The sequence below is a fragment of the Tauraco erythrolophus genome, chromosome 10, assembly GCF_009769465.1.
Source record: "Tauraco erythrolophus isolate bTauEry1 chromosome 10, bTauEry1.pri, whole genome shotgun sequence".
Taxonomy (NCBI): domain Eukaryota; kingdom Metazoa; phylum Chordata; class Aves; order Musophagiformes; family Musophagidae; genus Tauraco; species Tauraco erythrolophus.
Genome location: NC_141474.1, coordinates 3,455,615 through 3,472,637, shown reverse-complemented (window position 1 = coordinate 3,472,637; position 17,023 = coordinate 3,455,615). Strand labels below are relative to the sequence as shown.

At 46.3% G+C, this 17,023-nt stretch overlaps 1 protein-coding gene across 1 annotated transcript; it reads left to right on the top strand.

Moving 5' to 3' along the window:
• Positions 1-777: 777 nt before the first annotated feature.
• TSEN15 (tRNA splicing endonuclease subunit 15) lies at positions 778-13,982 on the top strand. Its single transcript, XM_086617694.1, has 4 exons — positions 778-906; positions 1,728-1,809; positions 3,101-3,236; positions 13,778-13,982. The coding sequence occupies exons 1-4, from the start codon at positions 778-780 to the stop codon at positions 13,980-13,982; spliced, it is 552 nt and encodes a 183-aa protein (XP_086473820.1).
• The last annotated feature ends 3,041 nt before the right edge of the window (positions 13,983-17,023 follow it).

Genomic DNA, 17,023 nt, shown 5'->3' with positions numbered 1-17,023 from the left:
TTTCTCTCCAGGCGCTTCCCTCTCTTTCCAAGGGGACTTTCACTCAGATCAGGTTTTGTTATGCTCATCTGCAGTTTATTCCCCCCTCGCTCGTTTCCCTCAGTTTCCCTGGGTTTCCCACTCACCTCAGGGCTCCAGGGGCCCACCATTCCCAGGAAGGCCCCGGTGCCAGCGGTGGTACGGGTGGCAAAGCCGCGGCACCCAGGTGCGGCTCCAGGGAACCGTGGACAGTCCTTTGGTGTCTGACGGTACCTGCAAAAGGTAACGAAAAGAATTAAGCACAGAGGTGCTCTGCAGAAACCTGTAACATCAAGTACTTCTGAAGCGCTCCCTGCCTCCCACAGAAAATATTCTACACCCAAACAGGCTGAAATCTGTGCCTGGGTTATAAACCCCACCTTGTTCACCTCAAACTTATTTTCTGCGAGCTCCACATCTCTTTCATGGTGTCCTCTGTGCTGTTGGGTCTCCACACTGGGCAGGGGACCTTCTGGCCCCGCTTTCTGGGCTACCTCGTCCTGCTGCTGCCGCTTGAGGTGGGTATTTGAGATCCCCGAGCTTCCTTGCGAAATAAGACCTTGGAATCAGAAAACCGGGATGCAAAAGGACCCGCTGGGAGGAGGTGCATGTATCATCCTGGCTGTAAACAGGGCTTAACGCGGCGCCTCAGGAGCGGAACGGGGCGGAGGCGGAACGGCAGCGGCGCCGCGGTTGCCGGGGGAGCGCTCGGCTGCTGTGGCGCGGCCCGGAGCGAAGTCGCGTTACACCGGGGAGCGCATGGAGCCGGCGGCCGGCGCGGCGGAGGGGGGCTGCGGCCCGGCGGAGGGCACCTCCGCGGGCGGGTGGGAGCCGGGGGGCTGGCTGGGGGGGGCTGGCGGCGGCAACTGGATGGCGACTCACCCTACGGTAGGAGCGGGGCTCTTTTGTGCGGGTGATGAGGGGCGGGAGGGGGCACCGTTAGGGCCCGGGCGCTGAGGGAAGGGTCCCCTCAGTCACTCAGGGGGTTCCCGCTTTCCCGCCCATGCCCGCAGCCGCGGCCCCTGACAGGATTCCCGCCCCTTCACGGCTCTGAGGAGCGTTTCGGGGCGAGGGCGCTCGTAGATAATCACGGGCACCCCGAGGCCGAGGGGCCGGGGGAGCGGGTCGTCCGCCACCCCGAGAAGAGGTGCTGGGTGAGGACATTTTAAATATAACGCGGTTTGTTATATCGGGCCTGTCGAGAGGGCTCGGCTGGCGGCCCGTGAGGAGAGCCGAGGGGGGGGGGTCGATGGGGAACGTCGGCTTTGGCAGGGGGCGAGGTTGTAAATGCTGAAATCACCGCTGGAAAGCGCAATTGTCTCTGGAGCTTTGATTCCATCTTGATTTTTTTAATGTACTGAAAACGCGGAGGTGTTTAATTTGGCTGTCGTCTTATGTTGAGGTACTGCAGCAAAAATAGGTAAAATTCCCAGCCCTTCCCCACAAAGCGCCGTCTGTTCCAGAAATAGTTGCGATTCCTCATTGATTTATTTGGCTCTCTCTCTTAAATGCCGAAACAGAGGGCCTGTGGAAAACAGAGCTCTTAAGGTACTGTCAGAAAACAACTCCTGTTTTTTAATTGCCTGTTAGTCCTTAAAACTGGTTTCTGACTTCAGTGGCTTAGAGAGCTGTGCAGGTTCTGGGTTTGATCTGTGTATTCTTAATAAAACTTCTGCTTTCCTTGACCAACGTTTCTTTTTGGGTTTCAGTTCACAGAAATGATGTCTCTTGATATATCTGACAGTGCTCAAATCTACGCTGCGTTTGTGGTGTACCTGGACCTCTTAGAAGGTAATTCAATTAAGTGTCTGGATAGACGTTTCCATAAATGTATTTGCCTTTAGGTGCTATTAAAGTTTATCCACTAGCAGGACCTTTCCTACAAAAGTCCCTGGCGTTCTTTTCATGACTTAATGCAGTGATGGTTACCTGAGAAACAGGTGATATTTTGACGCTGAAGATTTCTATCCTGTGCCAAGCCGGAGCCTTCACGAAGATTTGGGCTGGTTTTGTCCAGCGGTTACAGGTGCAGGTGCTCCAGGGTTCTCGGCATGGAGGGAAAAAAAAAAAAAGGGGGCAAAAGAGGAGCAGGGGAAGGAAAAAAGGTGTAGGAAGGTGAAGTTACAAGTTCAGTGGTTGTGCTGAATTGAATCTATGGATAGAGTTGTCATCCATAGATTAATGTCAAGTTTACTAAATCAGAGTATTTCACTAAGGTTACCATTTAGTGAATGGCTGATGTGTGCCGGCCTGAATAGAGTGGTGTTTTCTGGAAAGGGCAAAGATTCCTATAGGAGGGAAGGTAATTCGGAAGTCTGGTGGCAATAATTATGACAAATGCAGTGCAGTCTTCTGGTGCCTTGTAAGAGTGGAGCAGAGTTACGTGATATATGGACTTCTGCCAGCGATTCTCCCACATTGGCTTTATTGAAAAGGGACTGTGCATAGGCAGGCTGCCAGCCTAATAAAAATACTTTAGTTTCTCTTGGAGACTGGTGGTTCTCAAGGTCAGGGAAGGGAGGGATTTTACAGGCCGGAAAGCGCTGAGTTTGTTATTGTTACACCTCTGAAGAAAATGCCTTAATAGGCTTTGAGAGAAGGCTCCTGTAGTTCTGCAGCAAAAACTTTTAGCCTTATTTCTTCAGGCAGAAGGGAATAACTGTGTATTATCATTAATCATGCTTTTAGCACCTGCTCCTTTGCAGTTTAGGGCACTGATAAAGTCCAAATTTGGATTGTGGTTTTGTGCTGCAGATGACTAAAGCTGCGTGTTTTTATCTTCTTTTTTTTTGCCTTTTGGATGCAAAGCTTTGTCAGACAGATCCCTGTTCGCCATCAGTCAGTGTAGCTCTGGAGTCAGCAGACTAGTACGGCTCCCGTGGGTTTCTTTAACAGGATTGTTTCTCAGAAGGGAAACTTGGTGGTTGAATGGGATAGTTGTCTCTCATGGGAAACATCCTGTGAGGAGACAGAGGGGAAAACAGAACCTTAGATGTTACCTTTCACACCAAAGTTGATATTTGAATGATTAAAACTTGTGTTTTGTGTTCTGGTCCTTCTCATCCATGATGAACCTTTCTAGGGAGAAACTGGCATGAAGTGAAGCATGTTGGAGTAGCAGAACTGCAACTCGTATGTTTACACGCACGTGAAAAAGAACAGGACAGTCTCCAAGTGATGGTTCCGGTACCTGTGCACGTATCGTTAAGCCATGAGAGGTGAGGATGTGGTCAGTGTTTGGCTCATGTTACCAATAAGGTAAAAAGAAGGATAGGAAGCTGAAGAGGGACTTTTTCCAAGGGTGTGTAGTGATAGGACAAGGGGTAATGGCTTTAACTGAAAGAGGGGAGATTTCGATTAGAAGGAATACATTTTTTACAATGAGGGTGGTGAGGCACTGGCACAGGTTGCCCAGAGAAGTTGTTGCTGCCCCATCCCTGGAAGTGTTCAAGGCCAGGTTGGATGAGGCTTTGAGCAACCTGGTGTAGTGGAGGGTGTCCCTGCCCATGGCAGGGGGCTTGGAACTAGACGGTCTTGAAGGTCCCTTCCAACCCAAGCCATTCTGTGGTTCTGTGTATTTAACAGGCTGCTGCTGTCTTGGTCAAAAGGGAAAGGAGGGAGAAAACAAAGGAGGATCAGAGGAAAGCGGTATCTCAGCCTGTAAGCAGAGTTATTTTGGGTGCTGCAAACATACATGCGAAGTTGAGATTTCCTGAATTTTCTAAGCTGCATCAGTCTCTGCTGCTCCCTCCCTGGAAGTGGTATGCCTTTGATGTCAGCTTCCCACAGCAAATGGCTCCTTCTGCTGATAAACACTTCATATTGTTTAGAAGTTGCATATGCTCAAGGAGATAACAACGGATATCGAAGTATGGGTTTGAGAGACAAGGTTAGAATACAAGACCTTCACAGCTTATGCTGTGAACATTCTTATGCTTTTTTGTAGTCTGGGAAATCTAGCAATACATTCTGCATCACTGGGCTTTAAAGTACCTCAGAGGAAAGAAATACTCTTGGACCTATCTAAGAATAAAATTTTGGGGTTTTCTTTGGTTTGCTTTTTGTTTTGAAATTATAATTTGGCTACTTTCAACCGGAAGTTTTGCTCGCTTACCCAGAATCTGAAGTCTAACTGTCCCTTGAGCTGTGATTTCCTTACACATGCAAGACTAATTTTCAAGTGAAGGACAACACAGCTGTGATTTTGTGGTATTACAGATACTTGCAGCATGGACAAATTCTGCTTCTGCTTATAATTTGACAGTATAATTTAACTGGCCCTTAGAGCAGCCTCACACATAGAGTATGATTTTTCTCTCTGGTAACAGCCATGTTCTTTTACAAGTATTTACCATTCTTTCCTGTGATGTCTCTGAAGACCTGAACTACTTCAGCTCCGTCATATGGTAGTACATTTTCCAACTTGTTCTGTTCCTGCTCTTGCTAGGAGCATGTGCTCAGATCTTGCTAGTGTTTGCTGTTTCCTCTTGCTCTGTTGGCAGCAGCCTGACACAGTAGTAGGTAGCTAATGAATCACAGTTTGCAGATGTGTGTGTCTGTGGACTCTAGGAACGATGCTTTAGACATGCTGTGGTTTTTGCTTTTTTATTTTTTAGGTTTTAGAAGTGACAGATTGGTCTCTTGCCAACAGACTTCCATCTTAATTCTGCTATGCGTTTTCCTAAGAGAACATCTTCAGAAGGAATTAACTTGTGAGGGAGAAGAAAATGACTTACGAGATATTGATGGATTTAAGTATTAACTACTTGCTGAAAAATCTTCTCTTTGCAAATATTGGTCATCACTCTGGTGGGCTTTGTCATACGGAGAAGTAGGGTGTGATGTCCGCAGCAGAGGAGAGCTGCTGAGAGGTCTTGCAGGATGAAATGCTGAGTGTCATTCGGCCACTCTGCAAGAAGCAGATCACTGTACGTGTGTGAGAGGGACGCACTGCTATTCACAGCTCACACTAGATTTTAGGTGGGAAAAGAAGGCAGCGAATTAGGATGTGGGATCTTTGAAAAATTCCACCCATGTGCTGAGTCGTTGTGCTTGTTTAATGTAGTAGGTTTCCACCGAGGTTGGAAACTTTGATTCCTGGTGTTGGATCAATGCCAGCAAGTATGTTCTAATTGGCTTTTAATGACAGTGAGATATTGCGCTGCATGTATGTCCTATCTTTTACTGTTTCATTGGGGCTTTTCATTTGGAGCCTCTGAACTTGTTTGCACTGCGGTGATGCTGTTTGCTCTGCTTCTGGCACCAGTGCGGGATGGAATCCATTACTGGAAGGATGTGTGTTAGAGAAGCAAAGAGTGAATGCATCACATTGATGATTAAAAGTACAGTTTGTGACTAGGTTTTGCTACAGAGCAACTACATAGAGCGTATCGTCGCTAAAATGAGCTGAATGCCGAGCTGCAACACTGGGTGAGTCCATTAAAGCCCGTATGTGTCCGATGCCCAGAGATGCCCGGCAGGAAGATGATATATGCTGGTATTGGCGTTACCGAACGTGCGTGTGCGTATGCACGCTTGGCGTTTCCTGAGCAGGTCACCACTGATCAGAGGGGCCTGGCTTGGTTGCGTAGAGAAAGGCCAGCAGCAGCTCCTGGGCTCCTTTGCTGGGACAGTACGCGAAAGACGGGGGTACAGACAGTAACTGTAGCTCAGAGTTACGTAGCATAGAGCATCTTACCTAGCAAGATGATATTTTCTCATTTGGCTTCCCGAGCTATAGGTAGACAGGACAGCTTTTGTACTTAGCTGCTTTGCTGTTTCCTTCAAAGCAATGCTTTGGGTTTTTGTGTTGCCTGCTAAAGGTAGAGGAAGAGGTATGAGTACAAGTGAACACAGCTCACTTCTTGTTGAAAGTAAGCCTTTGGAGGGGATTGGGAAGGTGAAAATGTTCTGTCCTCAGTGCTGGGCCTGGAATTGTGCTAACTGCAATAGCAGCGAGCAAATGGCAGTGTTTATGGGCAGCATTTCCTTGCTTACCCGGGAAGGCCTGGGTAGGGGCTCCCAGTGTGGTTTTCCTCTCAGAGCCACTTCAGCCAAGCTCTGCCTTCCCAGGTGTCTCATGAAGATTCCTGCTTGGCTGACACTCAGAGGAGTGTGTCCTTAGAAGGCCCCAGTACAGTTGCTGTGGAAATTACCAGCAAGACATGTAAGCAAATGATAAATATGAGTGCCCTACAAAAAAAAAAAAAAATCCGCTCCATGTTTTTTACCTTATTGTAAGATTTCGCTGTGTCCAGTTTGTGCATGACAGTTAACTGCTTAAGGCAGAAGCTGTTCTGCTTACTAAGCTTGCTGTCCACTTCTGCAAACAGCTTGATGGAAGCTGATCATCTTGCCCTGCTGGTGTAAGGCTGCGCGATAACTCACTGAATCACAAAATTATGGAGCCTAGACCAATCACCACCAACGCGCTGCTCACTACTACAGATGACACCTTGGTGCACGCCAAGTGTATAATCGTCAGTACGTTCCAGAATTATGGCTCCTCAAAGGGCACGAAGCGGTTAAATACAGGTGGTCCTGCTTCAAAGCTAGCAGAAATGACTTGCATAAACCAAGCTCAGCAAGCCTAGGAGAGCTTGCAGTGTTGACGGTCTGCAGTTGGACTTGCTGATCTTAAAGGTCTTTTCCAACTTCAATAAATAAATCTGGCACAGCTAGATTTTTCTAAATAGGATTGAAAGCCTTGATCCTTCCAAGGACCAGGGAGTTAGATGCCAGATCTAATGGAGTTACATGCTGTCTGTCCTAGATGAATAACATTGTCTAAGCAAAATGTTACTAGTGAACTGTCAGATCAAATGATACATCACTGCCCTGTTTGGTTTTTGTGCACAAATGTTGGAAATGAAGGATGAAGTCAGTTGCAGGAGGTTATGGAGACTGCAGGGTTTGTTTGAGGCTAAGAGGGAAAGGGTTATTTTGTTAAACTGATAATTTTGGGAAAAGAATACATAAATGTTTCATCTTAAAGCTGATAAGCGTCCTTAAAAGCAAATCTGAGGACTGGAAGTGATTGATCCTCTTCTAAATCTGAGGTTTGTGAAATAGATCTTGCTCTGATCTGAAGTGGTTTTGCTTGTCAGAAGCACTGTTGTTTCAAATGCACTGGAAGCGTGACGTGCTCCTCATCCTGCATCCTCTTTGCAGCTTTGTGAGTAGCTCTTCTGCTATTAGCATTATTTGAGTTTACTCGTACAGTAAATCACACATTTAAAATGTAATTAACAGCTTCTAATGGCAAACTCTTTGCATGAGCCACATCAATCACTTTTAAACTATCAACAACTGAATTGGTTACGCAGTGCTAGGCTTGAACTTTCTATCCTGTAGAACTCTGCTGAATTCTGGTTCGTCCTGTTTGCATATTTGTCTTGTTTTCTTTTTCAACCTCCATGGAAAAAAAGACTTCATATTGCTTGGGGTTTCAGTTCCTTTTCCTGATGGGTGAGGCACGTGGTATTTTCTTTAGTTGTTTGTTTGTTTGTTTGTTTCCATTACAAAAACATGAGTTTCTTCTAGCATCCCATGTTCCTGTAGTTTGGAAACAAATCCTAAGAAACAGTGGTCTCCATTTACACCTCCCACCACTACCATGTGCTTCTTCCCATATATTTCAAGGCACTGAGTTAATACTGCAGCTGGGTCTGGAGCAGCGTTCCTGATGGTGAGCCACGCTGTGCTGCTTTTGTAGTGCTGGCCAAATTCAAGGTGTTGTGCTTTACGAGAGGTTTCCTCTGCCTTGGCTCTCTTGTCACAGGCCCTGTGTGAACAACTCCGGTACAATGGCGCGCTCCGCTGCACGGAGTAATGCTCTCTGGAGCGGTACAGAGACCAACTTGTATTGACTCTCCAGCCTTGCCTTGCATGGAGGGGAGGGAGCTGTTTGGGCTGGCCAAGCCTGCGATGAATTATTCATCCAAGCATAAAGGGCAGATTGAAAGGCTTTGGCTTTTATGGTAGGGAAGGCAGCAGTTCCATTTCAGTTCAACGGAACACTGTGCAGCCTCCATGAAATTCCTCTGAGCTTTCCATGTTTCCACTGCTTCTCAGAGGTGCTTGCATGGGATGTATCACTGAAATACTCTTGTTCGTCACAAAACTTACTGCTCGTGTTGTCTTTCCTTTGTGATTCTGTTCTTTTTAAGTTTTTGGACCGTCAGTTGAAACCTCAAGCTACAGTTGCCTGAAGTTCACCAGTTGTGTACTGGTTTCTTTCTCTGGAGTGGAAAGGACAATGTCCTTTTGCTAGGAAAGACGGTACCAACTTCTGATGTGTGTTGAAGGCCTATCTAGTACGAAAGTCTTTTGTTAATAAAAAATTAAGATGGGGGAAAGATGGAAAATTCTCCTCTTTTCTTTGGATGGATTTGTATGGGTTTCTTTGTTTTGTTTTGTTGTTGGGTTTTGGTTTTAAGCTGTTAATTGCTACAGCAGTAGAAGACTACATAAGTTCATTGTTGCCATTCAGTTCGAATGCAGCAGTAAGGGCAGATGCAGGATGACACTCACAGTGCTGTTTACCTTAGCTGCAGTTGTCCTGGCATGATGTTAAATACGTTAAACCTGCCCTTATGACTAATTCTCTAATAGAAAAAAAGAAATCCCTACTGACTACTTTGCAGGTATCTAGAAAGCCTTTTCTAAAGCCCTTTTTCTAAAGCAAAGGACTTTGGAAATTCCAGCTCTTACTTTGGTATAACAGCGTCTCCTTCACGTATTTGAGATTTAAATCCTTTTAATCTCTGGCAACGTGAGGTGAGTGTGAGGTTGTTTCCTAGGTGGAAAGCTAGGAAAGCTCCTGAGGGCTTCATCCTACTGGCATTTGGCTCAGTGGGAGCAGATCCTCGCTGGCAGCGAACATGCAGATGCCGTCAGTTTTTAAAGATGGGTTTTCAACCTATTCTGAAAACTTTGGGTCTGTATGATCAGCAACAGGGAAGAATTCTTATTAAAAAAAGAGAAAAATTTAGTCTTACTCTATTTATGGGACTTAAATAAAACTTTCCAGTGTTTCTTGTGGTGTCTGTATTCCCCTAGCTTATGTATGTTATTTTTCTTTCACAGTGCCTTTGCTCGAGACCTACCTCTTTGTGTGGGAAATCTAAAGCTTCAGTGTTGCCTGTTTTAACATTCCATGGCTTTTCTTCATCGGGAGGAGGAAAGAAGCGAGAGGAGTGATTCCAGGATGTTTTAACTAATGGACTTCCCACTGTGCATGCAGCAGCACATGTGATTGATTGTTCTGTGAGCTCTCTTGGGGCTTTAGATGCCTTTAATTTTTTACCCAGGTACTCATTGGCGTAAATCCTGAGAAGGTGGCATGTATAGGGTCGACTGTCTCTGATCTTCCTAGCCAGGCTGAGCCTGTGGATGGGCAAGTCTGAGGTGATGAACAAAGCTGAGCCTGTGGATGAACAGTATTGAAAATGTGCTAAGCTTTCATTCAGAAAATAACACTGCAGAACAGTATTAACTGTTTCTCAGCTGCACCTCTTCTCGTGTTAAGTCTCTACATTCTGCTTAAAACTCGATGTCTAGCCAGTGGAGTGGGCATACCTGAATGCTTGCTGAAAAGGAGGAGCCAAGTAGAGCCAGGCCATGCCAGGTGCTTGACACCAGGGCTTCTGTGGGGTTCACACTGTTGGAGAATGGCCTGTAAAGGCTGGGGAACCAAAACCAGTGTCGTGTGGACCCCTTGGTATCACTGGGAACAGTGTTTGCAGAACGTGTCCTAACGAAGTTGTGGCTCATGAGGAAAAGGATGCTGGTGAACGGAGGTTATCAAGACTGTTGGTGGAGTATGCCAAAGCACTGGATGTGCTGAATTCCCTGTTCCAGAGACTTTGATACTTCCAGAGTATTTGATACTTGCAGAAACATTAAATCCCCTTTTACTTAAGCAAAAGCCATCTTTTATAACTGACATCACTTGTATGGTGTAGCAGACATACTGGTTGTTAAGGAGCTTTTCTGTAACCATTAACTTAATCCATTCAGTTATTGTCCTGACAGCTGGCTAGCTCTGTTGGGGTCAGGTGTTACATATGGGCTTCTCGTTTAGGATTTTGTTTTAGTCATTGAACTCAGGTGTTGTGTGAGATGGGCAGCCCAGAGGCCTGTATCTCGAAATAAAGGCTTCTTGCTTTGTTTAGGAGGTCAAACGTGCATTCCTTTGAATTTCAGAAGGCCAAGAACACTTCTTGTTTGGTTGGTTGTTGGTTTTGTTTGTTTTTTTTTTTTTTACGTAGATAGCGTTAGGTACATCAAAAGGATTAAAACTCTCCCTTTCCTGCAGTATTTCGTTGTGGCAGGTAGCAAGCGCAGTGAAATCAGCACAAACCCAGATGTTCTCAGGCTTCTCCTGCTGCAGAGAAACTTTGGGAACATGCTGGATGCAGAGGCTAACAGTGATGCCTTCAGGGGAGGAGAGGAAACGCAGGCATCTGATACAGACTTCCTGAATTCCAAAGTTTATTCTTTTAGAAGATACCCTCTCCCTAATCTGCAGATGTGCTGCATGGCGTTATGGCTACTTGCGATACGCGTGAATGAGAGCTCTCGTTTTGGGGCTGCCTGTGTTGACAAAAGGAGGAAGAGGAGAATCTTGCGTTTGCAGTTGTGATTCTTTACAATGATAAGGCTGGTTCCCCGTGTGCAGTGGGAAGCACTGGGCTCTGTGGGCAGCAGTGTTAGCGGATCGTCCTGAGGCAATGGCATGTCTTTGTGCTCTTTGCATAAAGCCCGGAAATGGATCTCCTGAGAAGTAAGTCACAGATGTGAAGAAATGTTCATTAATCTTGTTGTCGGGACCTGGCTACTTTGGGGGTCATGGTGCATCTTCTAAGTGCTCAATGGGGGGAAATAAAGGTTCAGATGTCTGTGCTTGACCATATAAGAAGAAATCATGAGTGATGGGAGATCTAGATCTAAGGCCTCACTGTTAGATCCATTCCCTAATAGACTAGGAAGAGAAATGGTGACGGTTACTAAAGGAGCTTCTGCCCTGGCTGACAGGACAATACAGGCCACTGCCTGAGTGCGCTTCCAGATATGGGACTGTCCACCGTCGACACAGGTTTGATCCCAAAATATCTCTCCCAGGTAGCTGCGCCCTTTTATTTGGCTTTTTATTGTTATTTCTATTTCACATTCCCAGGAGAAAGAGATTAACAGCCACTGTTTCATAAAAGCCATGGGTAGTTCTGTCCTCAGTGGGGAAAAAAGCCTGGCCTCACTGTTGACAACTTATTCGGAGCTTCCTCCAGGCTGAGATGTGACAAGTGGATTCTTGCCCTGTGCATGTGTAGCATGTCTGGAAGGACATCTGGAATCCTGTCCTAGGCCCTCGTCACCCACCAGAGCTACAGCAAGATGTTGTGGTGCTGGAGGTACCCCTAAAGAGGAGCTGGAAGTGACAAGAGCAGGAGGTGCCCAGCGTCAGCACAGAAGTGCAGCGCTTCACTGCTGTGCCTTCGACGTTCAGCTCCTTTGTGCTTGCTTGCTGCAAGCCTGGCCCTGCTTGTGCACTCCGGATCGCTTGGTGCTCACTGCTGCAGCTCCAGCAGGCGCGGGACCCCTCTCACTGGGTGGTGCTTTCACTGGAAGGCCTTGCCCTATTTGAGGCATTGCTCACAGTGGGATGAATTTCTTTCTCCTTGCAGAGCACCTCCATCCAGGAGTTCCCTACAGCTTTGGAAGGCAGGCTGGCGTTTACTCTCTCCTTGATACCCACGGTGCAGTTTGTGTTCCCACAGCAAGGCCCTCAGGCTGGGGCACCAGCCGAGTAAATGTGCAGACAAAGCAGTGCCAAGGTGCTAGGGAGCAGAGAAGTTACTGTCACATTGCTTGAAGTAAGAGTCTTTTGCAGGTATATCTCTTCTGCCAGTGGCCAGTACAGTATCTCTTTGCTTATTTGTTCTCCTCCTATGAGAGGTTCTCACCTCACACTGATGGTAGGAGACCAGAATATGGCTTTTCACAGCCTTAGTGTCTCCATTGCATGAAATGACTGTGTTGTGTCGCCTTGCCTTGCATTATACATGGGCCAGTAGTGAAAGCAAAAGAAAAGGCACTACTGGATTTAGCCAAGTTGAATTATGAACAGTTCGGAACACAGATGGATACTTGAGAGGGTCATGGGCTTAATGGCGTAGGCTTTTCAGGCTGCTGCTTATTCTCTGCCACTTTCCATTTGGCTTTTATTAAGGGATCAAAGAGGTTGGGAAGGAAGATGATGATTAAAGTTTGAAAGCTGATGCGTTTAGAAACAGCCTTATTTTCAACTACAGTGCCCCGCTTCAGAAATGTGTGTTTTCTGGTGAATCAGATCTCAGGGGCACATGAAGTGAGGGGTGATTTATTTAACTTTTTTTTTTTTTTTTCTTCCCCGCTGCATAGCTGACCTCTCCCAGATCATAACCTGTCCTGGTAATCCCAGATGAGCCCTCTTGCACCCGACCTTTAGGTGAAGGAGAAAGCTGCCTGTGGAAATGCTTGCTGTGGGAAGTGTTACTGTTCTGCCCCGGGGCACTGCACTCCTTCAGTACTTGCTCCCCAGTCAGACCAGTAATACAAGGACTCCAGGAATCGGTGTTGTCCTCAGCTCTGAACTGAAAAGCAACTGGCATGTTATTCTTAAAATAAGCCCAACAGGAAAAATTGCATAACTTTGTCTTGAATTTTTAAGGAAGATGTTATTTATGCTGACTGCCTTGAAGAAGAACATTAGTCTTGTGGCTTCTAGTCTAGACAGGGAGGTAGAGAAACCTGGCTTCAGTTTCTGGGTCTTCCACAGTCTGGCAGAGAACTGTAGCGCAGACACTGGAAGACTTATCTCTACAAATGGAACAAGTCTTAATTATTTCGTTCTCTAATTGAACACCATGTGTTATTCATTGAGATAGATTTTATTTTTTTTTTTTTATCTAATGAAAATAAGGCCGTTGGGGATTGCCATGCTACCATTGTGGTAGCTGAAGGATGGTCGAGGCATGTGCGCAGTAGCACACTAAAGCAAAGCTTAGAAGCATGTGTTGAGCCATTTCCAGTTGTCAGAGTGGGTCCAGAGGAGGCCACCAAGATGATCTGAGGGCTGGAGCACCTCTGCTATGGAGACAGGCTGAGAGAGTTGGGGCTTTTCAGCCTGGAGAAGAGAAGGCTGTGGGGTGATCTTCTAGCAGCCTTCCAGAACTTAAAGGGCCTACAAGAAAGCTGGAGAGGGACTTTTTACAAGAGTGTGTAGTGACAGGACACAGGGCAATAGCTTTAAACTGAAAGAGGGGAGATTTCGATTAGACAGAAGGAAGAAATTTTTCACTCAGAGGGTGGTGAGGCACTGGCACAGGTTGCCCAGAGAAGCTGTGGCTGCCCCATACCTGGAAGTGTTCAAGGCCAGGTTGGATGAGGCTTTGAACAACCTGGTCTAGTGGAAAGTAGTGTCCCTGCCCATGGCAGGAGGTTTGGAACTGGATGGTCTTGAAGGTTCCTTCCAACCCAAACTGTTCTATGATTCTGTGTATGTAACTGCGTATATTTTTATAAGATTCTTTGTACTTGATTGTGTTGCTTGATTATACCACGTTGGATTTTTATTAGAGCGGATATTATACCTTCTTTAGTGAAAGCAAATTTGCAGAATAAAAACAGGCTGAAGAAAAATAGCAGCAGTTCACTCCTACCTTTGTGCTCTCTGTAGGTTGCTGTGGAGTCCTTCCTAATCAATTCTTTCCTCTTCTAGGATGAGAGAGATCCTGAAGAAAGCGTCTCTGCCACAAGAGGATCCCGACACCCCGCTGTCGGTTACCTTGGCCATAGTTGAGTCAGATTCCACAGTGGTCTACTATAAAATGACTGATGGCTTTGTAATACCAGATCCTCCTGACGATACTGAAGACGTGGACAATAAACAGTGGAGAAAGAAAAGAAAGAAGCTTTTCAAGTGATTAAGACAAACAAGACTTTTCTTGAACTACTGTCCTCAAACCTAAACAAATCCAGGAACTTATGTATGTAAATTAGTGTGCTGAAATCTGCCTTCTGCACGTCAGGCATCTGTGCGGGGAGAATGGGTCATGCTTTTGGGGCAGATTGTTCCTGACTAATAAATATACCCATGAGATGTTCCAAAGTGAGTTTCTCCTTTGTATCTGCTCAGGTATATAACACAATAAACACATCGTTACCCATGTTGTAAAGGTCGGTTAAAGGTAAATCTTAAGGGTTTCTGGCAGAAGTACTGACACCAAGTTAAAAGCTTTGTGGTTTACAGAGTGTCTTTGTCTTGACACTGTCAGAAGTGCTCCTGCTACCTACCAGGTTACGTTTCTGAACACTTACTTTCCTTCCTCTGCTTTTGGAGAAAAGACTTTTCCACAGAAATACCTTCTTTTAAATTTTTCTCTGCAGAGGGAAAAACTGCCTGTAGCAATCCCGGAGGCTACTAGAACAAAGCGTAGACTAGTACAGAGGGCTCTCTGGATCTGCCTGAAGGACCTCTGAGCAGAGGAGCCCTTCCCGTTGAGGTAGGTCATGACTGGATCAACCACACCTGAAAGCGTTGACCCAGGGTGGCGTTACCCACAGCAGCAAGCAGGTTTCTAAAACTATTATAATTTCTAGATTTCTTTCTTTTTTATTTTTGGACAGCTTCTGCTTGTTAAACTGGCTGCCCAAGAGGTGCTTCAGGTAGGAGTAAGTTAAGAGGAAAAAAACCCTGGCTTTCAGTTTCTTCTTTGGGAATTTTCCATGGCTTTCACATAGAAATCTTCTTCAGGTTAAACTTGAGAGTTTCTTGGCAATCAAACAGCATCCCAGAAGCAGCTTCTTGAGTACGAAAATGTCCGTGTGACATTTGCGTGGCCAGGGACCACACGTTCAACGTGTGAAGCACAAGAGCCCTTTTTTTTGCGTGAGTATAAGAATGGGAGAGAATCCAAAAAACCAAGCTGGAAATGAAAGACCATTTAAGCTTTACTTATCCCTATGACTAGAGTGGATGTTTCCATGGTTTCATCAGCTTCACAACTAGTACCATTGCCCGGTGGGGGACCGAGCTGACTTGGGGAACGTGTTAATCTCTGAGGAACGGGCTGCCGCGCCTGCCCAGGTGCTTTGCTGAGCCCATCACAGCCTCACGAATCCAGGGAGCTGCTCCGAGCACATGAGCAACTCTCTTGATGTTGTCCCTTGCTCCAGTGCTACTTTTTTATCTTTTTATTGATAATATTTCTCACTGCTGTGCGTTACAATAGTGCTGTTTCTTACAAGTAGCTCCTCACGTGTGAGCTGTGGCTCACTGAAGTGAGAGCTCTGGCAGCTGCCACCAGCTCAGAAAGGTTTGTGTCGGGCTGGTTTCCACTGTTAAGCTGCTCCTGCGTAGGGTGAGCTTGGATGAGTTTCGACGGCGTGGATGTGTACCCCGATCTGTTAATCGGACAAGCCATATGTGAGGCTGCGCCTGTTTTATCGTAGAATCACAGAATGGTTTGGGTTGGAAGGGATCTCAAAGACCATCTAGTTCCAACCCCCCTGCCATGGGCAGGGACACCTTCCACTACACCAGGTTGCCCAAAGCCTCATCCAACCTGGCCTTGAGCACTGCCAGGGATGGGGCAGCCGCAACTTCTCTGGGCAACCTGTGCCAGTGCCTCACCACCCTCATTGGAAAAAATTTCTTCCTTAGATCTCATCTAAATCTCCTCTCTTTCAGTTTTGATGGATCAGAACCAAATGGTTGCTTTTTTTTCCCCTTTTCTCTATCCTTGAAAACCACTTACCCCATCTCCAGAAGCTGAGTTGGAGCTGGAGCTGTATCTGGGGGCTTTGATTTCCGCCACATGTCCTGCTGAGGAATGATTATACGGGCCTTTTTCCAGCTTCCTTAGATTGTGATGGGTCTTCATTTCTGAGGAAAAGAAAAAAAGAAGAATAAATAATATCACTGCACCGTCTGTCCCTTAGGTATTACAATGTAAACACGGGAATGTTAAATACGCTCTGAGCCAGCTGTGCTGTTCCTTTATGTTCCACTGAATTATTTCTCTGTGTCAAGTCAGCAGCCTGGTGTTCCAGGCGCTGAATAAAGATGGGAAGAGACTTCTCAACTTCCCTGGGAAGTGTATCAGTCCAGAGCAGTAGCACATTAACATTCCTAAATCCGTAGGATCTTGGTGCCGTGCCTAAAGTGTTCAAACATCACTGTGCTTTGAGTGTCTGTGTGACCTCTGTGGGAGCGTGAGCCCTCACATCTGGCCTTGACACCTTTGCAAATTCATCTCTTATTTCAGTCAGGAAGATTTTACAGGCTCCATCTTGCCATCTTTTTATTTTTATTTTCCAGTTTTATTTATTTACCGCGCACAGCTTGGTTTGTTTCACCCATCGCCCTTCACCAACAGAAGGTATGTTTTAAAACCTGAAGGATATAATTTTCCAGTAGATTGTTGTTCCAAGTCTTTTCTCTCTTCAGAGAGACATTTGCATCGAAGCTTCCCCACCGAGTAAAGAATGATAGAAAAGCAAAGCGATGTTTTGGCCTGGATTTGACGGCGAGACTCGATGCCCAGTTACATAAACGAGCGGCCGCTTTGGTTTATGCAAACTGTGTTTCCTTGAGGCATTTCTGGCACCGTCACCCAAACTGTCCTGTATTCAGCCTGGCTGTTTGCAACGCACGTGGAACATTTTATCCTAAAAACACGGGTCGAGAAGCAGGAAGCCTTGCCTGATGCATACAGAGGAGCTGCGGTAGCGAGAAGTGGCCCAGAAACACGCGCTACGTCAGACAGCTGCTGAAAGCGAGCGACTCCTGCGACTTTCCTCTTCTCCATGCCAAATAGGCAGAAGACTCTTGGAGTCACCTACACCTGGAGTCACCTACACCTGGGCTGTGCACGTGCAGTGGGTAAGCTCCACATGGAGCAGCCAGGTGAGCAAAGGACACGAGAGTGTCGGCTCACAGCCTGTCCCTGCTTGCCAGGACGTG

What these genes read in the sequence shown, in the direction of transcription:
- TSEN15 (XM_086617694.1), top strand. Translation starts at nt 778, where the DNA reads ATGGAGCCGGCGGCCGGCGCGGCGGAGGGGGGCTGCGGCCCGGCGGAG. An exon ending in GTACCTGGACCTCTTAGAAG is followed by an intron (nt 1,810 to 3,100) that starts GTAATTCAATTA and finishes GAACCTTTCTAG; the next exon opens with GGAGAAACTGGCATGAAGTG. An exon ending in GTATCGTTAAGCCATGAGAG is followed by an intron (nt 3,237 to 13,777) that starts GTGAGGATGTGG and finishes TTCCTCTTCTAG; the next exon opens with GATGAGAGAGATCCTGAAGA.